The sequence below is a fragment of the Chionomys nivalis genome, chromosome 3 (genome assembly GCF_950005125.1).
Source record: "Chionomys nivalis chromosome 3, mChiNiv1.1, whole genome shotgun sequence".
NCBI lineage: Eukaryota > Metazoa > Chordata > Mammalia > Rodentia > Cricetidae > Chionomys > Chionomys nivalis.
This window is the reverse complement of record NC_080088.1, coordinates 126,418,015-126,442,916: the sequence shown is the minus strand read 5'-3', so window position 1 is coordinate 126,442,916 and position 24,902 is coordinate 126,418,015. Positions and strand designations below refer to the sequence as shown.

The following is a 24,902-nucleotide window of genomic DNA, read 5'->3' as shown; positions in this document are numbered from 1 at the left end:
AGGAAAGCACAGTTTAGGTGTCAGACCATCAGAGTGATGGAGGAAGGTCATTGGCTAATAAAGAAACTGCCTTGGCCCATCTGATAGGGCAGAATTTAGATAGGTGGAGTAAACAGAATAGAATGCTGGGAGGAAGAGGAAGTGAGCTCAGACTCGACAGCTCTGCTCTCTGGAGCAGACGCCATGCTCCCCTCTCCCCGGCAGATGCAATAAAGCTCCGACCCAGGATGGACGTAGGCTAGAATCTTCCCCGTAAGCGCTCCTTGGGGTGCTACACACATGAATAGAAATGGGCCAAGCAGTGTTTAAAAGAATACAGTTTGTGTGTCATTATTTTGGGGCATAAGCTAGCTAGGCAGCCATGAGCCGGGCTGTGGGAAGAGGCCCACAGCCCCTACTACAGATGGCGCCCAGACGTGGATGACTGAATCCACTGAAAGCCTGAGAAAGCTTGGGAAAGAATAAAGCATGTTTTCTTGGTAGCAACAATTTCTCGGGTCTGCTCTGCTTGCTAGAGGCAAGCAAGTACTCTCATCTAAGAGAGGCTTCCTGACTCAGCTTCAGCTGTGAAACCTTGCAGCTCATTTAAGAGGTCCTGCCACGAAACACTTAAAACGGTGTTGGTGAAAAGCTGAAGGCATGCTTTTCGGTTTTCAGCCATAGCAGGAAAAAAAATTGTGCTGTTTTAAAATGCTGGCTTTCTGGGCCATCCTGCCAGGGCAAACTCTGACTGTCTGAGGCAGGAGGTCAGCTACAGAGAGAGTATTTGAGTGTTGTAGCTTGTTTGCTGACAAGGACCTTGAAACGCCACAGAGTTGTGGTGATAAACATGGCTACAGCCAGTACCTCAGCCATGAGGCTGGAAAGCTAAGGAATGTGCTGGATCCAGCTGTCAAAGCCACGGCTTTCGTCCTACTGATATTGCTTGGTAAATTAAAGACTCATGTGGTCAGAAAAAGAGAGATATACAGTAAAGAGAGATTCAAAGACAAAGAAAATTTCTAAATTGTGTGTTAAAAGTATATGCAGGCTAAAAGTTCTTAAAAAAAAATAAGGAAGAAAGCAGTTGGGTGTGGTAGTACACACCTTTAATCCCAACACTTAGGAGACAGAGGGAGATTGACCTCTGTGACTTCAAGGTGTGGTAGCACATGCCTTTAATCCCAATGCCTGGGAGGCAGAGACAGACAGATCTCTGAGAGTTCAAGGACAGCCTGGTCTAAAGAGTTATTCCAGGACAAAGATATACAGAAAATATAAAACAAAAGTAAAAATAAACAAAATGGAGTTAAAATAAAGCCGCACAAAGATGGAAAGTACACAGAAAATCTTGATACTGTATGCTATTATGCTCTCTTTGAATTGTTTGAATGCTGAGGAAAGAGCAACATCTGCTAAAAGATATTTGTTTATAAATGCTGCTGAACTAATCCAAGATAGATATTTTCAAAATACCTTGACTTCAGAATTTGGATCTAAGGATATGATACTTTGGAAAAGAGTTTCTTCTTTTGTTTTCACAGAAGATGAGACACTGTGGATTGCTTCTTTGATCACGATATGGTATGATAGACCACGCCCTCCTGAAGGGTTGCTGTGAACACCCTTAAAAAATTGCTTCGCTCAACTGCCAACTGAGATGAACCTAGCACACAGGTTATACCCTGAAATATCTGATTAACAGCGCCCCCATTCAGCAGGAAGCAGTTTGGAGAGAAATAACTGCGCCCATATTCCCAAATATTGTTTATAAATGTTCTTTTACATTTCAAGAGGGAGATGATATAGATGTGAATAATTTGCATTGATATGAATCTTGGTTTACTGATATTAATTTAAGGTCAATTTTATTATAGGTATATGTATTTCTGATATTGATTAAGGTATTGTGATTGTGTAGTTCACTTAAAAATGTAATGTCTATAGGTTGTTAATGGATAATTATCAATAATAGTCAAGTTTGTAGTCATGTTAGTTAGATTTTCTAGATGTGCATGCATATATTTCAGATAGGCATTCATCATATCTTTCAAAGGCTAGAGAATATGGTATTTTAAATGTTTTAATAACTTAGGGCTTTTCATGACAATGAGACACTCTGCTCCTGGCAGCACCAATCTACTTCAAGAAGAAGATGGGCATCGAAGAGGATCCTTATGGAGTTTGATAGCCATTTGGGCAAGAAACTGCTCTTGCCTGGACTATTTTATAAACTGGACACAAAGAACCCGCAGAGAGAGGACTGCTGAACTTGCCTAAAGGTGAGATGATCTTTCGGGGTTCCTGATTCATGAAAGAGTCTGCGAGACATTCTGCAGGACACAGCAGATAGTGACTGAACTGCCTTTAAATTTCCTGCTTCATGGAAACGTCTCTGGATACTATGGACCTTTAGGCCGAAGATGGATGCCCCAACGGTACAGAGGAACTTTGGGTGACTGTCCAGGCAGTGAGATGTCTCTGTCATTTCTAGAGTTTAGAAGTTGCTTATTTCTTGTTTGCTTAGGTAATATTATATCCTTCTGGAGTCTTTGATAGAGTTGAAGAATAGATAGTTATAGTTTTCTTTAGTTATGATAAAGATAAAATAGATGTAAATATTGTAACTGTAATTCTTACTTGATAACTGTTTTGCTATATGTAATTTTGCTATGTTAGAGCCTTTCCTTTTTGTTTAAACAGAAAAAGGGGAAATGATGGAGGAAGGTCATTGGCTAATAAAGAAACTGCCTTGGCCCATCTGATAGGGCAGAATTTAGATAGGTGGAGTAAACAGAATAGAATGCTGGGAGGAAGAGGAAGTGAGCTCAGACTCGACAGCTCTGCTCTCTGGAGCAGACGCCATGCTCCCCTCTCCCCGGCAGATGCAATAAAGCTCCTACCCAGGATGGACGTAGGCTAGAATCTTCCCGGTAAGCGCTCCTTGGGGTGCTACACACATGAATAGAAATGGGCCAAGCAGTGTTTAAAAGAATACAGTTTGTGTGTCATTATTTTGGGGCATAAGCTAGCTAGGCAGCCATGAGCCGGGCTGTGGGAAGAGGCCCACAGCCCCTACTACATCAGAGCGGCCTATTCTCCACCATGGTGGACTGCAAAGAACTTCTGGAGGCATCACAATCCCTGACTTCAAACTCTACTACAGAGCTGCAGTACTGAAAACAGCCTGGTATTGGCATAAGAACAGACAGGAGGAACAATGGAACCGAATAGAAGCCCCGGATATGGGGCTGGAGAGATGGCTCAGTAGTTAAGAGCACTGGCTTCTCTTCCGAAGGTCCTGAGTTCAATTCCCAGCAACCACAGGGTGGATCACAACCATGTGTAATGAGATCTGGCGCCCTCCTCTGGCGTGTGTGCATACACGGAGGCAGAATGTTGTGAAGAGGAGGAGGAGGAGGGGGAGGAGGAGGAGACGACCTGGATATCAATCCACACATCTTCAAACACCTGTTCTTTGATAAAGAAGCAAAAAATATCAAAAAAGAAAGCATATTTAACAAGTGGTGCTGGCATAACTGAATATCAACATGTAGAAGAATGAAAATAGACCCATATCTATCACCATGCACAAAACTCAAGTCCAAATGGATCAAAGACCTCGATATAAGGCCAGCCACACTGAACCTTATAGAAGAGAAAGTGGGAAGTACACTTGAACGCATTGGCACAGGGAACCACTTCCTAAATATAACCCCAGCAGCAAAGACACTGAGAGAAACAATTAATAAATAGGACCTCCTGAAGCTTCTGTAAAGCAAAGGACATGGTCTACAAGACAAAACAACAGCCTACAGAATGGGAAAAGATCTTCATCAACCCCACATCAGACAGAAGTCTGATCTCCAAAATATACAAAGAACTCAAGAAATTGGACACCAAAAGATCACATAATCCAATATAAAAATGGAGTACAGACCTATACAGAGAACTCTCAACAGAGGAATCTAAAATGGCTGAAAGACACTTAAGGAAATGTTCAACATCCTTAGTCATCAGAGAAATGCAAATCAAAACAACTCTAAGATTCCATCTTACACCTGTAAGAATGGCCAAAATCAAAAACACTGTTGACAACTTATGCTGGAGAAGTTGTGGGGAAAGGGGAACACTTCTACATTGCTGGTGGGAATGCAAGCTGGTACAACCCCTTTGAATGTCAGTGTGGTGATTTCTCAGAAAATTAGGAAACAACCTTCCTCAAGACCCAGTAAAACCACTTTTGGGTATATATCCAAAGGATGCTCAATCGTGCCACAAGGACATGTGCTCAACTATGTTCATAGCAGCACTGTTTGTCATATCCAGAACCTGGAAACAACCTAAATGCCCCTCAACCGAAGAATGGATAAGGAAAAGGTGGTCCATTTACACAACGGAGTACTACACAGCAGAAACAAATAATGACATCTTGAATTTTGCAGGAAAATGGACGGAGATAGAAAACATTATTTTGTGTGAGGTAACCCAGACACAGAAAGATGATTATCACATGTACTCACTCATAGGTGGTTTTTAAACATAAAGCAAAGAAAGCCAGTCTACAAACCACAATCCCAGAGAACTTAAACAACAATGAGGACACTAAGAGAGACTTACATAGATCTAATCTACATGGGAAGTAGAAAGTAGAAAAAGACAAGATCTCCTCAGTAAATTGGGAGTATGGGGACTTTGGGGGAGGATTGGGGGGTAGAGGCAGGGAGGGGAGCAGAGAAAAATGTAGAGCTCAATAAATATCAAATGTAAAAAATATATATATATATATATTTATAAAAACCACTTGATTCTGGTTGTTCTTTCAGAGGACCCAGGTTCAATTCCCAGCACCCACATGGCAGCTCACAACTGTCCCGACATCCTTGGCAAAACATCAATGCACATCAAATAAAAAGGAAAAAAAAGAACAAAACAAAATCCCAGAATGTCAAAATAACAAAACAAAGGAGCAGAAAGAAGTTCCTCCACATACAGGAATCTATAATCTGGATGTGGGGACCATGCCCATGATCCCAGCTATCAGGAGGCCAGAGCAAAGTGGCTGTGAATGCAAGGCAGCTCCAAAGAGAGTGCCCCAGCTTCAGAAACAAAGTAAAACAAGTCACAAAACCAGCAGAAAGAGAGAGATAAAAAGTTATAAAGACACATTGAGAAAACCCAAACTCATCAAAACGCATGTATCAAATAATAAAGCATTTTTACCAGCTAAAGTTCTACACTAAATGTAGAAACATAAAATAGAAATCCAGAAAATGTATTCCTGAAGGAAATTCAATTTTGTAATCCCCCAAAACAATAAAGTTGTAACTGAGCAGTAGCAGAATTTGAGAGGATTTCGGGTTAGGGAGATAGTTTAGTAGGTAAAGAACTTGCTGCACAAACAAGAGGACCCGAGTTTCAAGTCCCAAGACCCATGTAAAAGGAGGACACAGTAGAGCTTGTCTGTAATCCCCAGACTCCTACACTGAAATGGCAAACAGAGACAGGAAAATGTCCAGGTCCCAGGCCCCCACCTAGCCTGGTATACATAGGTTTGAAAACACCCTATTTCAAACAAGTAGAAGGCAAAACCAACACTAGACCACCTCTGACCACCACATGAGCATCCACACATATATACAAGAGAGCGCACATTCAGTGAGAAAACTCAGGGAGAGTCAGAACCCAGATGCAGATCAAGTCCCAGAAGCAGAGCAGTGGCATCTAGACTAAAATGGCCTTGTATCACCCAATCACTGAGATCCAGCCACCCAAAACGTAATCTACTCTCTCCCAACAAAGAACCCTTACATTTCAAGACTCTCTTTCACACACAAATGTAGGTGCCTTCACTGAGAACCCCAATGCTCAAGAACCCTTTCCATTCCCTAATAAGTCATTTGACAGACACCAAAAACTAATTAGCTCTACCTACAGGTGTTATAAACAACATTCAATGTTTAAGCATAAGAGTTAGGGATATCACTTAATGATTAAGTGTTTGCTTAGCATGAGTAGGACCCTCAGATTGATCCTCAGTACCTACATATTCAGAAAGACTGTTTAATCTTTTATATTATTAAAAATTGATGCTTTCAGCCAAGTATGGTGGCACATGCCTACAATAGAAACATTAAGAAGACAGATGCAGAAGAATCACAAGTTCAAGCCCAGACAGGTCTACATATTATTAAAGGACAGCCATTGCTAATGAACTGGGAAAAAAAAAGACAATATTTTCACTTGTTTGCTTTTTAACAATCTCAAGAAACTCATGGACAGGAGCTGGACAGATGGCTCAGCAGTTAAGAGCGCTGGCAGCTCTTCCAGAGAACCTACGTTCAATTTCCCATCACCACCATGGTGACTTACAATCCTCTGTAACTCCAGTTCCAAGGTAAATGATTCCCTCTTCTAGCCTCTGCGGATACCGGGCAATCAAGAGGTACAGAGATACACATGTAAGCAAAACATCTATACACATAAAATAAAAAGGGTCAAAGAAAGTCAGGCAGTGGTGGCGCACACCTTTAATCCCAGCACTCCAGGAGGCACAGGCAGGCAGATCTCTGTGAGTGCAAGGCCAGCCTAGTCTACACAGCAAGTTCCAGGACAGGATCTAAAGCTACACAGAGAAACCTTGTCTGGGGAGAGGAGCTGAAGAGACGGCTCAGGGGTCAAGAGTACATGCAGCTCTTACAGAGGATCAGAATTTGAATTCCAGCACCTACATTGGGTAGCTCACATGCACCAAAAAATCAGATACCCTCGTCTCTGCATACACATGAACACACACACACACACACAAAAAAAAAAAGTCCATGGACAACCAGATCAAAGACTTCAGAAACAGCGGTGCCTAATCAGTGGGGAGGAAATGCCCAAAAGCCCAAGAAAAGGTGCTACAGAGAAAAAGAAGCAAATGGTGACTGGAAGCACACAAAAATTCTCTCCCACCCTGGGACACAAGGGTCGACTGGAGGGGAGCACTAAGACAAGGAAAGGTTACTAGGTAGGTAAGAATAAGGCGGCCAGAAAACAACTCACTCCGTGAGTGGGTGACAAAGAACAACCAAACACAGAGGTCACAACATCAACAAATGCCTCACTGGGACAACAGTACCAAGCAATATTATGAGGCAGCTATTGTATAGTTGAGCGATCATGGTACCTCCACAGTTTAAGACACAAAGCTTTACATAATCAATCCCAACCATTTTTTAAAGTTAGAAGAACAGAACAAGGGACAATAAAGACGCTTTTGGTGTTAAACTGTCTGAGTTATAAACATGGGGGGAGTATACCTTTAATCCATTACAAGTCAGGTAGCAAAGGCAGGCAGATCTCTAAGATAGAGGCCCACCTGTTCCAGGCCACCCAGAACTACTCAATGAGACTATGCCTTTAGAAAAAAAAAATGGAGCCCCCCCCCCCCCGAACTGGGCACTGCGGCAGGCACCTACACTCCTAGCTACTCAAGAGACTGAGGTAGGAGCCGGGCGGTCCTGGCGCAAGCCTTTAATTCTAGCACTTGAGAAGAGACAGGCGGATCTCTGTAAGTTCGAGGCCAGCATGGTCTACAGAGCGAGTTCCAGGACAGTCAATGCTACACAGAGAAATCATGTCTCGAAAAACCAGAGAGGGAGACTGAGGTAGGAAGATAACCTGAGCCCAGGGTCCGTCAGAGGCCCGCCTGGGACACAAAAGTAAGGTTCACCTCGAAAAAAAGTAAGTAAAACAGCCGGGTATGATGTCTCACACCTGTATCGCCAGTACCGTGGCAGTCAGCTGGACTTCTAAGAATAACAGGCCAGATAGGGCTACTTAGACTGACTCGGACTTCCATGAGACTTTTTCTAATAAAATCTAAATACATAAACAGAAAATTTAAAGTTTCCAGAACATTCATAGTGTACAAATGCCACAAACAAAAAATGTACAAGAACCACGGATCTTTGTGAGCTCAAGGACAGCCTGGTCTAAATAGCAAGTTTAAAGGCTAGCCAGAGCTACAAGGTAATACTGTCTTTAAAAAAAAAAAAAAGAAAGAAAAAAAAAAAAAAAAGAACCGTTTTGTCACGCGTAAAATCCAGAATTCATAGAACGCAAACATCCTGCCAGGGATGAGCGCAACCCCCAAAAGTCGTGGTGCTCCCAGATACTAGATCTGGGGACAGACCTGCGGAGACAGAGGCTCGGAGGCTGATGGTGGACCTCGGGGACCCGGCCCGGGAATCTCCCCGGTCCCTGGCGCTCTTTCCGCTCTACCTTAGGTCCCAGCTCTGCGCCTCGAAAGGAAGCCGAGCACCGCAGACCAACGGCGCCGCGGGCGTTAAGAGCCCCGCCTTCCCGACCGCTCCGAACAGGCCGCGCGCCTGCCGAGAACCCGGCTCGCGGGGGTGCAGACGAGGAAAAGGCCTTCCAGAGGCCGGACGCCGCGCCAAGCCCGACCACCGGTGCCTCCCCGCGCCGCTCGGCCCCTCGGCCCCGCCCGCCCACGACAAAGCACCGCCGCGGCCTGGGCCTGACGAGACGCACGCAGCAGCACCGCTGAAGGCGACCGCCCGGCACGCCACCTCCGCCAGCTGCCTACCAGCCCGGCCTCTCACCCGGCTGTCGCCGTTCAGGTCACCCCACACCTCGAGCCACGCTCCGCCGCGTCCGGACAGCCCGCAGGCTCGAGCGCGCCGCAGCCGCTCGGCGTATCCGGGTCCACCGGCGCAGGAAGCAGCGGCGCCGGGGCTACGGCAAGCGGAGAGGGACTAGCAGTACCTGTCCTGCAACGCCCGTCACAGCCGTGCGAGGTCGCCTGAAGTTAAAATGCTCCAGTTGGCGGAGGCAAGGGGCGGGGTTATACCCAGGCTGCGCGTTGGACGGGTCTGGGGCGGAATCCAGAGAGCTGAGGACTGCCTCAGAGTCGCCTCTGGTGGCCTCGGCTACGAGACTTGGGACCGCTTGGTCCTAACGAGGGAGGAGTGTGCGCGCAAGCAGGGAGAGCTGGAGGTAGGCAGGTGCCTGCGGGCCGGGGCGTGGCCTTGCCAGTAAGGGGCGGAGCCTGATGTCTTCCTCCCTCGTCCCCCTCCCTTCTCCCCCACCCCCACCCCCACCCCAGTTACGCAGCCTGGTTAGGAAAAGCTCGGCGGACGTTATCGAGTCCTCTGGCTCGTAGCCACGTCTTTCTGGGGACCAGGGGACCAGCCCCAAGGCCTAAAACACGAGTATCACTGTAGTTCACAGAAGGAAAGCTGAAATGAGGTGAGCAGAAGTGTGGAAATACATCCAGCAACATTAGAAAGCAGAGAAATGATAACTGCTACCATGCTGAGGTAGGATTGCTGTGCAAGTTTGGGGCCGACCTGGACCAACAAAGTGAGACTTTGCGGGGGGGGGGGGGGGGGGGGGATCCTTTAGACAGGGTTTCTCTGTGTAACAACCCTGGCTGTTCTGGAACTCACTTTGTAGACCAGATCCGCCTGCCTCTGCCACCCAAGTGGAGTAAGATTATTTTTAAAAGGCAGCATTTTTTAAAAATATTTATTATGTATACAATATTCTGTCTGCGTGTATGCCTGCAGGCCAGAAGAGGGCACCAGACCATTACAGATGGTTGTTTTTTGTTTTTTTGTTTTGGATTTTCGAAACAGGGTTTCTCTGGCAGATGGTTGTGAGCCACCATGCGGTTGCTGGGAATTGAACTCAGGACCTTTGGAAGAGCAGGCTATGCTCCTAATCGCTGAGCCATCTCTCCAGCCCCAACGCAGCACTTTTTAGTTAAAACACTTTTTTAAAAATAAAAAGAAAATAGCATATCATGGTGGCACAAGTTGGTAATCCAGTAGTTTTTAACTTGTGGGTAGCGACCCCTTTGGGGTAGCATAAGATATTTTGTATATCAGATATTTACATTATGATTCATAAAAGTAGCAAAATTACAGTTATGAAGCAGCAATGAAAATAATGTCACGGTTGGGATCACCACCACATAAAGAACTGTATGAAAGGGTCTCAGCTTAGGAAGCTTAGAACCACTGAAGTGTAATGCTAGCACTTGAGAGTCTAAAGCAGGAAGATCTGGGATTCGGGGCTAGCTCATCCACACAGCATGTTCGAGGCTGTCCTGGAATACATAAGACCCTGTCTCATAAAAACATGTGGGAAATGTGTTAGAAAGAAGGGGTCCAGAGGGAGCTGTAGGAGGTAAGGGAAAAGGAAGGTGAATGTAATCAAAATATACACGCATGCCCCTCAGCCCCCCACTGAGTGCAGTCCGAATGAGCCCTGGTCATAATGACAACTGGAGCCATTACTACAGTATTAAAGTTAATTAAGAAATCCAGGGGCTGGAGAGATGGCTCAGTGGTTAAGAGCATTGCCTGCTCTTCCAAAGGTCCTGAGTTCAATTCCCAGCAACCACATGGTGGCTCACAACCATCTGTAAAGAGGTCTGGCGCCCTCTTCTGGCCTTCAAGCATACACACAGACAGAATATTGTATACATAATAAATAAATATTAAAAAAAAAAAAAGAAATCCAGAGGTACTCAAGCACACTCAATTGCAGAAACAAGTCTTAATCAAGTAGGAGTCAGTTTAAGATGTCATAGTTATAATTTTTTACACTGAAGGGTCATATTTACATTGGTCCTTTTTTTTTGTCTATTAGTGAAAGTTATTTTAGGAAATGTTTCGTCTCCATGACCATTCAGTCACATTCATTCATTCATTCATTCAGTACTCATTTGTTTATCTACTCCTTACTCCAAGTACTAAAACTGGTTTGAGAAAGTTATATATATAGTTGGGGCAGCTGAAAAAATGGCTTATCAGTTAAGAGCATTTGGGGCTCTTCAGGACCTGAATTCCGTTCCCATAACCCACATCAGGTGATCCACAACCATTTGTAACAAGCTCCAAGAGCTCTGACCCCCCCCTCTGGCCTCCATCGGCATTCACATACATATGGCATACACACAAACAAATAAATAATAGAATAATTTAAAAACCTAACAAAGGGGACTGGGCACTACTGCTCTTGCAGAAGACCTGAGTTAGGTTCCTAGCACTCACATCAGGGAACTTACAGGTATACACACACATACACACACAATCAGGGAACTTGCATATATATGCACACACACAAATCTTTTTTCTAAAAAAAATTGTTTGCTTTTTCCAGACAGGGTTTATCTGTAGCCCTGACTGTCCTGGAACTCACTCTGTAAACCAGGCTGGCCTCACACTCAGAGATCTGCCTACCTCTTAAATTAGGTTGTGTATGTGTGTCTTGTGTGTGGGTATGAGGACATGGATGCAGTGCCATCAGAGACCAGAACATGGGCTGAATTATCTGGAGCTAAAGGTAGAGGCAAATATGGCTGCTCAACCAACAGGGGTGCTGGGAATTGGCATGGGTCCTCTGCAAGGACAGCAGAAGCTTGTAACTGCTGAGTCATCTCACCAACCCCTAAAATAAATTTTCTAAAAACTTTTTTAGATTTCTCTATTTTATTCTTTGTGTAGAAATGGTTTGTCTGCCTGCCTGTTGCCTGTTGGATCCTCTGGAACTGGAGTTAGGGAGTTATGCTGGGAACCCAGGTCTTCTACAAGAAAAAATACTCTCAACTGTTAAGACATCTCATCTTGCCATCAACTGTATAACTGCTTGCTTGCCATTCCAAACAAATGAAAACTCAGGCTGTGGGATGAAGACATCTGTGCAGGTCTATGCTGTAGGAAGTACTGCAGCTTGTATGTAACCACCTACTGGGAAGCCCTCTCTCGTTCCCCTTGCACCATTCCTGCCAGCTGCTCTTTTGGATTGCGTGATTCAACCGGTCAACCGGAGAATTCTGATTTGTGAGTTTACCCCTTAATAAATGACTATTTCTCGATTCTGAGCTACTGTGGGATTTCTTTTTAGCATCCAACCGCCATAACAGGTCTAAGGGCTGAATCTGCAAAAACTGTGAGGATGTTCTGGAAGGACTCCACTGGGCTAAAGGGGGCATTCCAAGTCACATGCTGAGGTAGTGGCAGTCAGTGTGCAGTGAGGAGGGATACGCTCCAAACCCAAGCTCTGAACAGCCAGGTGGGAGTTAGGCTTCCAAATCTGTGTTAGAGTCTCAGGGACAGAATGGATAAGAGTGTCCTGAGGTCAGAAAATGGAAGACTCCAAGTTCCATTCCACAGCTCCACAGCTCCACTGCTCAGGTGGGAACCACCACCTGCCGAGGAGGCTGCTGAAGCACTGCCCCACTGGGGGTCTCTCCATAGCCCAAGAGTAAGTAGTATGGAATCACAGCCAAGAGTTCACATTACCAACGTAGCCACTTCAAAGAAAACTGGACTGAACTCGAAACAGGCCAGGATAGAAAATGAGGGTATGGGTAGCCATTGGGAGCACACTGCTGGTGGCAGGACACACCACTGCACTCACCTACATATACTGCCTGCCCTGTCAACCACAGCCCCGTGCTGACCCTATGTGCCCTTCAGCTACCCCTAACACAGCAGTGTCCCAATCATCTTACAACCAATAAAGAATAACTGAAAATAGAAAAAGAATAAAAAGAATAATTCACTAAGCAAAACATATTTAATAGGAAAAAAATCATTTTTTTTTTTTAAAAAGTGTCCTTTCATGCTAAGGTGTATATACACAACGCATGGGCTAAGAGGGAGCTGATTCCTAAATGGGAATTTAATATCCTGAGGTCATGAAGCCAGGCTAAATCCACAAGCTGGCCCCAGAATTCTTGGCTTCCATGTCCTGAGAGACAGGCAAGTGCAGAGACTCCAGCCTCAACCCTCACAGCAGTGGCAGCAGCTGTAGTTTCAGTGAGTGTCTCCATCCCCTTCGCTGCCCTCCAGGGAACTGGGGACCTGTGGGAAACAGGGGGTCAGATAGGTAAAGGACTGTGAGACCCAACTTGTAGGCATTCCCATATGTGGGGCATGGGGAGAATCCTGGGTACAGTGCCAAGTGCTCGAGCTGAGGGAAGGCCATTGGAGGCACAGGAACAGACCGCAAGTGAGCGGGCAGCCTACACCTTTAAAGGGAACAAGACTGCTCAGCAGCTTCAGCCCAATGCCAGCCAAGCAAGCCTTGCCTAGAGGACAGTTGGGCTATCCTAGGACAACTACTGCCTCAGCCACGGGGTGGGGCAGGAGCAGGAGGTAAGTCCAGTAACTACATAACCCCCATTCCTCCAGAGACTGTGTGACTTTAGAGACTCTCTGGGGCTCAACTTGCTATCTACAACTAGGGCTGAAGACAAGTGTTTACCCAATCCATCCAGCCCTAGTAATGTACACATATGCACACTATAGACCAGGCTCCTACCTTGGCACCTGTACCAGATGCTCCAAGTGCAGTGGCACTGAAGTTGTGAATAGGGAGAGTACTAAGCCACTGGGCCATGGACCGCTCATCCCGCTCAGTGCTGACAATCGTAGGATAGATGTATTGCTCCTTGAAAGCAGCCACCTTTCCTTCCTCCTGTGTCCAGTCCAGGGGTTCATGCAGCCCATCGCTGCCAAAGCGCTGATTGTACTTCTCAAAGTGCACCCTCTCCAGGACTAAACCAAGCCCTGGTGCCTTGGGCACATCCACCTTCTCCTCACCCCAGCTGCGCTCCAGCACACTCTCAGGGGCATAGCCCTTCACAATGGCTACCACCAAGCCAACCATCTTCCGGATCTGGTGCATCATGAAGCTCTGGCCCTTCACCTTGATCACAGCAAATTCCAGGCCCTCTCGTACAAAGGGCTCCTCACAGTACATCTCCAGAATGTAGCGGCGTGCACTGGGCTCTCTTGGCCCTTTCTGTGAAGTGAAGTTGTGGAAGCTGTGGGTGCCCTTGTAGCAGGCCAGAAGCCGGTTGACCTGCTGCAGGGTCTCTGCGCTCAAGCGATAACTCTCATCTTGTACATCCCGGTCTTTGTGAGCGAAGGCAAAGGTGGGCAGCATGTAGCAGTAGGTCCTGGCATCACACTTATTCTTGGAGTTGAACCCGCCCGTGACCCTCTTCAATCCTAGAGGGCAGCATTTAAGAAACCCAGGTGAGCAGAAACACTTCCAAGATGGGCCATCCTGATAGCATGATTCTGGCACCACTTGCCCAGGACAGGTACCCAGTTCTGACTCCAAACTCAGAATCTACACAATGCTGAAACCCAAAATGAAACAATCACAAATGTCAAACCTAAGCGTCTGCTGAAACTGCAGCTGGCAGACGCGCCAGGCTCAGGTTATAAGAATCATGAGCCATCTGAAGGAGGTAGCTAGGACTAGAATGCTAAGTCTTTAGTCAGATACAGCAGCAGATTTCAATAGCAAGAAATGCTAACTACTGAGCAAAACTGGAGGTTCTCACCTCTAATTGAAGAGCTATTGGCAACTATTGGATGCTGGGCAAAGAAAGTCCATTTTCCTCGGGTAATACAACCCCTGAAAGGTTACCGCGCTCCAGGACTAAATGAATACACATATAAGCAACACTAAGTGGAAGGGAAAAGTGTTAGGGAAGAGGAGAAAAGAACTGGAAGGGAGAGAATGGGGGAAATTTTGATCAAAACATTTTATATATGCATGTAAGAAATTCTCAAACAATTGAAAAATACTTGTGCTGAGCACAATGGGAAATGCCTTTAAACCATACTCAAGGAGGTCGAGGCAGGCCTGGTCTATATAGTGAGTTCCAGGATATCCAAGGCTACATAGTGAGTCTCTGTTTCAAGAAACAAAACAAACCCAGCACTTGGGAGGCAGAGGCAGGCAGGCGGGATCTCTGTGAGTTCAAGACCAGCCTGGTCTACAAGAGCTAGTTCCAGGACAGGCTCCAAAACCACAGAGAAACCCTGTCTCGAAAAACCAAAAAAAGAAAGAAAACAAGGCTGGGAGGTGGTAGTACTTTCCTTTAATCCCAGTACTCACGAGGCAGAGGCAGGTAGATAGCTGACAGCCTGGTCTACAGAGTAAATTCCAGGACAGCCAGAGCTGTCTTCAAAACAAAACAAAACAAAACAAAAGCAAAGAAACAGAAAAACAAAACAAAAATTAAAAAAATTAAAAACCCACCAAAACAGATTCTGCCCAGGTAATTCATTAAATATTCTTCCTGGACATGAATAGCAAGACACACCAAAAGTAATCAAAAGCGTTTATTCTGGAGGATTCTAGAATAAAACTGTCATCATAGGTCAGAAAAAGACCAAACCAGCCGGGCGGTGGTGGCGCACGCCTTTAATCCCAGCACTTGGGAGGCAGAGGCAGGTGGATCTCTGTGAGTTCGAGACCAGCCTGGTCTACAAGAGCTAGTTCCAGGATAGGCTCCAAAACCACAGAGAAACCCTGTCTCGAAAAACCAAAAAAAAAAAAAAAACAAAAAAAAAGACAAAACAAACAAACAAAAAAAAACTTAAAAAAAAAAAAAAAAGAAAACGACCAAACCAAATAAAACTGTCCCCTACTGGCCAGGCACGGTAGTACACATCTTACTCATTCACATAGCACTCATCTAGATTTGATTTGATTTTTTTTAAATATTTATTTATTTATTATGTATACAATATTCTTTCTGTGTGTATGCCTGAAGGCCAGAAGAGGGCACCAGACCTCATTACAGATGGTTGTGAGCCACCATGTGGTTGCTGGGAATTGAACTCAGGACCTTTGGAAGAGCAGGCAAAGCTCATAACCGCTGAGCCATCTCTCCAGCCCTTGATTTGATTTTTGAGACAGAGTTTTACTCGGGCCCAGGATGGATAAGAACTCACTGTTCTCAGCACAGTCTAACACAGCTGGCTCTTTTTTTTTTTTTTTTAGGAAGTTGGCTAGGGAGCATAGCTCATAGACAGAAAATTTGACTACTGGTATTAAGTGCTTTAACTCCAGCACTCAGGAGGCAGTTTTCTGTGAGTTCAGGGTCAGCCTGTCTACATAGCAGAGCTCCAGTCCAGCCAGGACTATGCAATGAGACCCTATCTAAAAAGAGAAAGAAAAAAAAGGAATAAAGCAAAGAAAACCAGCCCACAAATCATAATCCCAGAGAACCTAGACAACAATGAGGACCCTAAGAGAGACATACATAGATCTAATCTACATGGGAAGTAGAAAAAGACAAGATCTCCTGAGTAAGATCCCTGGGAGCATGGGAACCTTGGGAGAGGGTTGGAGGAGAGGGGAGAAATAAGGAGGGAAGCCTAGAAAAAATGTAGAGCTCAATAAAAATAAAAATAAGTAAATAAACAAAAACCTTGACTAGCATGTGCAAGGCCATGGATTTAAGGCCTAGCATTGCCAACAAAAATAAATAATTAAATACAAAGTTTTTAAAGGCAGGCATAGTGGTGCCCACCTTTAATCGCAGCACTCGCAGGCAGGTCTCTATGGACCCAGGGCTAGCCTAATTTACATCGTGTGTTCCATAACATCAGGGTTACATAGAAAGACCCTGTCTCAAAAAACAAAAAGAAAGCAAGGTGGTAGTGGCGCACGCCTTTAATCTCAGCACTCAGGAGGGAGAGGCAGGCGGATCTCTGTGAGTTCGAGGACAACCTGGTCTACAGAGCGAGTTCCAAGACAGGCCCCAAAGCTATACAGAGAAACCCTGTCTGGAAAAACAAAAACAACAGAAAAGAAAATTAAAGGGGGGGGGACGACACTGGAGAGATGTCTCAGCAGTAGAGAGCACTAGTTGCTCTTCTAGAGGACTGGAGTCCATTCCCCAGTACCCACATGGCAGATCACAGCTGTCTGTATCCTCAGTTCTAGGGGATCTGACACTCTCATACATACATACATGCAAGCAAAATACCAATGTGTGTATATAAAATAAATTATTCAAAAAAAAAGAAGTTAACAGGGGCTAGAAATATGGCTTGAGGTCTGGTGAGATGGCTCAGTGGTTAAGAGTGCTGCCTACTCTTCCAGAGGTCTTGAGTTCAATTCCCAGCAACCACATGGTGGCTCACAACCATCTGTAGTGAGATCTGGATCTGGATCTAGATCTCTTCTGGCCTGCTGGCACCAGAACACTGTATACATAATAAATAAATAAATGAATGAATAAATAAATAAATCTTTAAGAAAGAAAGAGAGGGAGGGAGGGAGGGAGGGAGGGAGGGAGGGAGGGAGGGAGGGAGGGAGGGAGGGAGGGAGGCAGGCAGGCAGGCAGGCAGGCAAGCAGGCAGGCAGGCAGGCAGGCAGGCAGGCTGGCTGGCTTGAAACAAGCATAAGGTTTCAGGTTCTAAAAATCCATTTACCAGTCCTGCTACAAAGGATCACTGCTGGCCTTGTTTTAACCATCTGTCTACATGTTCACAACCATCATTTTATGAGAAAAGTATTCACAGACTATCAGAGCTGTATGGCCAAAGGCCACGGAACTGTGCACTCAACTAGCTAATCCTGAGGGAACAACACTGAACATTCCCCTAACCACCTGCTGAGCATCTACAAGATTCTCCACTTCCTTCCCAAAGGGCTTGGCCAGAGGTAGCAGAGCAAGCACAGCCTCTGACCATGAGGCCACAGGTGCTTACACAGGGAAGCTTACCCAGAATCCGAATGTGGGATGGAAGGTGGCTATTGATCTTGTCCAGAATGTTGTCAATTAACCACACCTTTAGGGATACTACCTGCCCAGCTGCAGACACACCCTGCAAAGAATACAGAGCAGAGAGGAGAGGTGGGTTAGGAGTCTTGTCCTCCAGCACAACCCTTACACCCTGGTCCGGAGGCAGAAGCAGCAGCCAACAGTCCAGCTCAGCCACTATAGTCATGAACACCCCATTCTGGTCCTCAGGTGACAAGTACTTAAAGCAGCATCTTGTTCTCACTGTGCTTGTTTTTGTTATTTGTTTGTTTTGGGTGCTTTGGGGAGTGGGTCTCCCTATATAACCCTAGCTGGCCTGTAACTCACTATGTATACCAAGCTGAGCTTCCCACAAGCCCTCTCCTCTGCTGGGATGACAATTGCACATAAGTAAGCCCAGTGTTCTTCTCTTGTTTGAAGACTGAATCCTGCTATAAAGCCTTGAACTCTGGAGCCTAGGCTATGTTCAAATTTGAAATCCTGCCTCAGACTCACAACTTCTGGGACACTTGTACCACCATACCTGGCTGTGCTATAGAATAAAAAAGTGCTTTCAAGCCTTACCACCCAATCTACACACAACAGGCTCCTTTGGAGGTCAATGCAATCATAAAGACCCAGGCCCAGCCATGTTTTTATATGTCCCAAGCCTGGGAATGTGATGCAGCTTCTCAAGGTGTGCCCCTAAGTGCCACCATCAACCAGGAATTGATTCCAGAGTAGACACCCAAGCCAATCAGAGACAGAAAGCAGTACCTGACCTTGTGATATGGAATACAAAAGTTAGGCCGTCAGCCACAAGCAGCCACTTCTGCAGGACAAGTCACTGTGGTGATATGCTTATCATGTGGGTGCACAGTGTTGTCCAAGACCTCTCTCTTGGGCAGGAGAGTTGGCCAAGTAGCTACTAGAACTTGCCCTGCAAGTGACCTGATCCCCGGAACCCATGATAGAAATCACTACTCAAAGTTCCCTCTGACTTCCACGTGTGCACACCCATACTCACACACAACAACAAAGTCTCTGACTTCCACATGTGCACACACATACTCACACACAACAGCAACAACAAAAAGTCTCTGACTTCCACATGTGCACACCCATACTCACACACAACAACAACAAAAAGTCCTAGTGCCCACACAGAAGACATATATGCTTACACTAACTATATGTTGCAATGAACAAATCTCGGCTATGCAGATAAGTGATGCAGACTGTTAGAATTAACCTTACCCAGCTCTATCTGAAATCACAGTCATGAGTACAGAGGTGGAGGAAGAAGCAAAGGTACAGGCAAAAGCAAGGCTATGGGAACAGATATAAGAAATGCCAGAGGCCAGGAACACTGCTATAAGTTGTTGCGCTATGGGCAACATAATTTGTTTCTCCTGGAGTTAGAACTTCTATCACCATCCAATCCCAAAGACAACCTGTGAGACCTGTCTTGTTTAGAACCGAAACAGCCTGTGTTGGTCTTTGCCCTGAACTGTGGCATTCCAAACTGGTTCTGTTTATTCTGAGCTGTGGTCAATAAATCAAGTCTTTTTTAAAATTTTTAATTATATGTAGTCTTTTTTTTAAAGATTTATACTTGAATATATGGCTGCTTGACAGAAGAGGGCATCAGATCCCACTACAGATGCTTGTGAGCCACCATGTGGTTGCTGGAAATTGAACTCAGGACTTCTGAAAGAAGAGCCCAGCCAGTGCTCTTAACCACTAAGCAATCTCTCCAGACCCCATGTGTATTCTTTATACACATTTTTAATATGTAATTATATGTATAGGTGCCCAAAAATGCCAGAGGCATTGGATCCCCTGGAGTTGGAGTCTACAGAAAGTGTGAGCCACCTGAATTTGCTAGGAACCAAATTCCAGTCCTCTGGAAGAACAGTAAGTGCTCTTAAATGCTAAATCCTCCCCAGCGCAATAAATCATCTCTTTTGTTGTCTCAGATTAAAAAAAAAAAAAAATCCAAAATCAAAATTAAGGGGAAAAATTCACCCACCTAAACTAAACAAGTGCAATCACCCTAATAATCATATCTACTTTGTGGAGGGGCTATTGTGCATGGCTATAAAGCAAAGACATGCACATGCTGCCTTTGGCCTGGGCCAGAGCTGTGCAAAGGAAGCAAAGGCCAGGGAAGACAGGGTCCTGTTCAGCCCAGCTGGGCCTCAGCAGCAGACAACAAAACAAAGTGTTCTTTCCCTCTAACACTGGCATGATAGACAAGTGCCACCAACTCAGCCAACCTATATTTTGTTTTTACTTTCTAAGTAAAACAGCAGAAACTATGTCACTACTATCAAAATTGCTATCATGCCTCATCGGGCATGACCCCTGGCTAAGATCCCTTCTCACAGGTGACAGTGAAAGCTACAGGCAGATGGGGCACATACCTTGTCTGTGCGAGCACATCGCTGGAAGGACATCTTCCTCATGTCTGTCCCATGGTTTTCAGGGATACAACCTGCCTGGACTAGGGCAGATACCAAATCATCTTCAATGGTCCTGAACTGAGACGACCCCAGATTCCTCTAAAGAAAAAAATGGACATCCTGTTTTCATGAGCTCTTAGGATATACGTAGGCCAGGAAGCTGAGCATCACTTCTGGAACCAGCTAATGCTTCACCTTTCAGCCTACCCCAGCCATGGTCCAGCGTGTGCGTGAGTGCACAAGCTCAGACATATCAGATACATCCTACCAATCCCCAAAATAAACTGCATCCATGGCTCTCAGAGGAAACCTTCCCAAGGGAGCAGGCCTGTGAGTACCTCAACCAAGTTCCCTGCATGAGAAAATCTTTTCAAAGTCTGCTCTCATTACCACGGAAGTCCACCCCTAAATGCACCATGAAGTCAGGGACACTTCCCAAATGACATAAAAAGATTATAACAAAAAGAGACCATAAGCCTCACTCAGCCCTATGAGCCAGGCACCTTTGTCATTTCTGTAATGAGGGAACTGAGGCAAACAGGATCTTACTTGAAAGGCATAAAATTCTTCAGACAGCCCACATTTAAAATTTTCTGGGCTGGAGAGCTGACTCATAGGTCCTAAATTCAATTCCCAGTAACCACATAGCCGGCTGTAATCTCATTATTATTATCTGGTGCCCTCTTCTGGTGTGCAAGCAGACATGCAGGCAGAACATTAATAAATCAATCTTAAAAATAAAAAAAATAAATAACTTTTCATAATCAGAACTGCCCTCCAAAAAGCAGACTAGTCACCCCAGGAACAGAGGACAGTCTGTGCTCTCACCAATGTCATGACCACCACTACCCACTCTCACAAAATGAGTTTCACTACGAAGCCCATAGAGTTTTGTTTTGTTTTGTTTCGTTTTTTTTTTTTTGGGGGGGGGGGTGTTTTTTTACTGGAGAAGGACAAGGTCTCACTCTGTAGCCCAGACTGTCCTTGAAATTGAAATCCTCCTGCACCAACTCCCTGAATGCCAGGATGATGGGCGATGTGCCACCATCCCAGTCAGGTTTCTCCGTGTAGCAGCCCTGGCTATCCTAGAACTAAATTTGTAGACCAGGCTGGCCTTGAACTCCCAGAGATCTGCCTGCCTCTGCCTCCCGACTACTGGGATTAATGTGTGTGCTACCACCACCTAGCAAATTAAGATTTAAAAAGTGAGGAAAGGGATCAGAGAGATGGCTCAGTGGTTAAGAGCACTGACTGCTCTTCTAGAGAACTGGGTTTGATTCTTAGCACCCAGAGAGCAGCTAACAACTGCCTGTCACTCCAGTCCCAAGGGATCCTATGCCATCTTCTAGCCTCTGAGGACAGTGCATGCACATGGTACACAGACATGCATGCAAGCAAACACCCAGATATACAAAATAAAAATAAAGGTTAAAGTTTGTTTTAAAGCCAGGTATGGTGGGACACACCTTTAACCCCAGCACTCTTGAGGCAGAAGCAGGTGTATCTCTTTGAGTTCGAGGCCAGCCTGATCTACAGAGCAAGTTCCAGGGCAGCCAGGATGACACAGAGAAACCCTATCTCGAAAAACCGAACAAAACAAATTGTTTTAAGAAAAATAAGAGGGGCTGGGAAGAGATGGCTCAGCAGTTAAGAGCACTGGCTGCCCTTCCAGAAGACCCAGGTTCAATTCCCAGCACCCACATGGCAGCTCACAACTGTCTGTAACTCCAGTTCCAGGGAACCTGACACCTTCACACTGACATACATGCAGGCAAAACACCAGTGAACATAAAGTAAAAATAAATAAATGGTTTTTTTTAAAAAAGAAATTATAAATGGGACCAAGATTCTTCCCACACTGGTCAGTGCCACTTTCAAAGGGTCAAGTTGGTGATAGGTACCAGCCTTGCCCCAGGTCCCTAACGCTCTTCAGAAGAGTTCAGCTGCCCCTCAGGATACTGGCCAGGTAGCACCTGCCATCTGGCCTCCACTCTCAGCACTCCCAAGTACTGTGCAGGTGCCATGCTAATGACAAAACTCACTGCTCCCAAGGTCACATGTGAAGAGGCACAGGGCTGGCCTAACCATTAGTGAAACACAACCACCCAAGTCTTATATGGAAGACTCTCAGTTTTGCTATTTCCTGAGCATCAGGGAACAGGGGTCGATCCAGGTAAGTGGTGTCTAGGCGCAGCCCTCCTCACCTGCATGCCGTGGTAGCCCTTGCCGGAGTAGGCCATGAGCAGCACAATTTTGCGCTTTGGCAGCTTTCGTGGAGGCTCTTCATCCTCACTGCCCTTGGCCCTCTTGGGAGGATGCTGCGTGTCTTCCCAGACCCAGCCACCTCGGACCTTCCTGTCTTGTTGGTGTGAAGCCAGCGCTGGTGGCACCTTGTTTCCAGCCATAGGGGGCAGGCTGGGAAAACAGGCATGAGTGATCAAGGTGGTAAATGGATACAAGAACAGAACCTGATGCTCTCTGCCTGCCTCGACGGTCTCTGAAGACCTTGTCTAATGGCAGACCAGTCTGGCTCATCAATGACAAATGACAAAGTGACTGGGGCTGGGAAACAGTAGCAGCTCAGGGGTAGAGTTTGACGCACAGCTGGACACAAGCAGGCAGCAGAGGCAGGCAGCTCAGGGGACTACAAGGTAGCGATGGAGTCTCAAGGTAGAGATAAGACACAGGTAAGTTAAGCAGAGGCAGACAGCCAGGGCAGCAGTGGGAGCTCAGGGCAGAGGCGCCGGTCGCGGAGTCTTTACCCGGGCACGCGCGGGCCAGGGCGCGCCGTCCACCGTCCCCAGGCTCTCAGCAGTGTAGCCCACAGGCGGGGGAAGCCCATGCGCGGCGGGGTGGCGGGCACCGACCCTCGATCTCACGGATCCCTGATGAACTCTGCACCCCCAACACCCCTGCCCTATCTTTCTTAGCTCCGGCCCTGGAGCGCTCGTGATCTTAGGCTGACCTGTCACCCCACAGCCCCTGCCCTCCGCCCGCCGCCTTAGAGATAGCGCAGCCAGCGCGCGTACAGAGCGAGGAATGTCCCGCCGGCCCCACTCACGGCGCCGTGGACCCCCGAAGGCCGACCACGTGGACGAAGGCGGAAGCGGGCAAGCGTTGGAAGGCGGCCGAAGGCGGACAAAAGTCTTTCTGGGACGCGCCTAGTGGGGTGGACCCAGTGGGTGGGGCTTCCCAACCAGGATCCAAGCTAGACTAGGCGCAGATTTCGAAAGAAGCCGAAGGCTGGCAGCTGCTGTGTCTTGAGAATTAAAACCACTTCATTAAAACGTGCAGGTTAGGAATGCACCAGGGAGCCAATCATCAGATAATAACCGTTAAAGCCCAAATAACCCCAGCACCGTCTCAGTGGTTCTAAGTGGGCCCTTGCCTGAAAGCCCAAGGTACCAACCGTGGCACTGGGAGGTCACAGCTACTCTTAATGGTTTCGCGGTGCGCAGACCATCAAGATGTCCCTGTGTTTCTCGTTTCCAGAAGCTGCTCCAATTGCCAGATACTGATGTGTTTAATGGCATGAAACCGTGAGTATCTCTGTTGTCCTCATGTTACTGATGAAACTGGGCACAGGTTCCGATCCTGGGTCACACAAATAGGTGTCTACATCCAACTACATTTCCTTTTTGTTGTTGTTTTGTTTTGTTTTTGGAGACAGGGTTTCTCTGTGTAACAGTCCTGGCTGCCCTAGACCTCGACTTGTAGACCAGGTTCACTGAGATCTACCTGCCTCTGCCTCCCAAGTGCTAGGATTAAAGGCCTGCACCACCACTGCCTAGCCATTTCCTTTTTTTTTCTTTTTTTTTTCTTTTTTTTTTGAGACAGTCTCAATGAATAGGCCTGACCAGCCTGAAACTCACATAGATAGGTAGGTAGATGATAGATAGATAGATAGATAGATAGATAGATAGATAGATAGATAGATAGATAATAGATAGATAGAGACAGATAGATACACTCATACACACATACACATATATAAGCCAGGCAGTGGCCCACACACCTTTAATCCCACCACTTGAGGGACAGAGGCAGGTGAATTTCTGTGAGTTCAAGGCAAGTCTGTGAGTTACAGGATAAGCAGGGCTGCACAGAGAAACACTGTCTAGAACAAAAAAAAAAAAGATACATGCATACATGTATGTAACTGCCTCCCAAATGCAGGGATTAAAGGCATGCACCACCATACCCACTCAGCTCCTGTCCCCAGACTTTTGGCAACCCTCCTGTCTCCGCCTTCCAAGTGCTGGGAATCACCACATCTAACTCCCATGTTCTTATTTTTCTAATTGTGTCAAAGACGAACACACAACAGGCATGATGCTGGACAAGCAGCCACGGGAGCATAGGCCCCAGTTTCTTCTCTTTGATTTTGTTTCCCATTTTCTGGCGGTCACATTCATCCTGAACATTCTCAACTTACATCCTTTGTCACACTTTCAGAAATGGTAAATTTCATCCCTGGTTCTTTTCTGCACCCACCTGGCTGATCCAGGATACTTCCCTTACTCAGACTCTTGGCTTCATCAGACATATAAAGCCACACACAAAGACTTGGGGGACTGGGCTGAACACTTCCGAGAACCATGACTCAGATGATCATAGTTTGAAATGGGACAGGGAACCATGTGTACACAGGGGTAAAACATATTCCAGGTAACTAGGGACCAGTACAAAGGCCCTGGGGCAGCTGTGTACCACAGTGTGTCAGACCCTCCTCAGTGCCTATGCCTTCCTACCGATAGAGTGGGTAGGGCTAGCAGGATCACTTCCGAGTCTGCAGTTAGAGAGATCACAGGGATGCCTCATAATAGAAATGGCAGAAACAAAGTCAGAGGCATCAGCGGCCTTATGGGTATGGAAAGGACTTG

At 46.2% G+C, this 24,902-nt stretch overlaps 2 protein-coding genes and 1 long non-coding RNA gene across 19 annotated transcripts in view; 1 reads left to right on the top strand and 2 right to left on the bottom strand.

Moving 5' to 3' along the window:
- Ep400 (E1A binding protein p400) overlaps window positions 1-8,730 on the bottom strand; it is a 105,001-nt gene extending 96,271 nt beyond the window's left edge. For 9 of the 13 annotated variants that reach the window (XM_057765707.1, XM_057765711.1, XM_057765709.1 and 6 more), the window contains exon 1: window positions 8,589-8,729. The gene's annotated coding sequence lies outside the window, so the exon portion shown is untranslated. Of the gene's footprint in view, window positions 1-8,158; window positions 8,194-8,588 lie in introns of those variants that run through there. The other 4 variants (XM_057765719.1, XM_057765720.1, XM_057765710.1 and 1 more) reach the window with 3 other exon arrangements.
- Window positions 8,639-11,853, top strand: LOC130871967 (uncharacterized). 2 transcript variants are annotated; one of them, XR_009056864.1, is made up of 3 exons: window positions 8,639-8,982; window positions 9,092-9,234; window positions 11,499-11,853. It is a non-coding gene; the product is annotated as an uncharacterized LOC130871967 (long non-coding RNA). The 2 variants fall into 2 exon arrangements; XR_009056865.1 differs by having other exon boundaries at window positions 8,740-8,982; window positions 9,092-9,305.
- A 725-nt stretch (window positions 11,854-12,578) lies between these two features.
- Window positions 12,579-23,137, bottom strand: Pus1 (pseudouridine synthase 1). 4 transcript variants are annotated; one of them, XM_057764951.1, is made up of 6 exons: window positions 23,081-23,137; window positions 22,224-22,434; window positions 19,981-20,118; window positions 17,537-17,639; window positions 13,321-14,012; window positions 12,579-12,860 (listed from the first exon to the last, which is right to left on the bottom strand). In XM_057764951.1, exons 2-6 carry the CDS (start codon window positions 22,422-22,424, stop codon window positions 12,813-12,815), a joined length of 1,182 nt encoding a protein of 393 aa, XP_057620934.1. In that variant the 5' UTR covers window positions 22,425-22,434; window positions 23,081-23,137; the 3' UTR covers window positions 12,579-12,812. The 4 variants fall into 4 exon arrangements, with proteins under 4 accessions (XP_057620934.1, XP_057620935.1, XP_057620933.1 ...); XM_057764952.1 differs by having other exon boundaries at window positions 23,049-23,105; XM_057764950.1 differs by lacking the exon at window positions 23,081-23,137 and adding an exon at window positions 22,782-23,039.
- Between the last annotated feature and the right edge of the window lie 1,765 nt (window positions 23,138-24,902).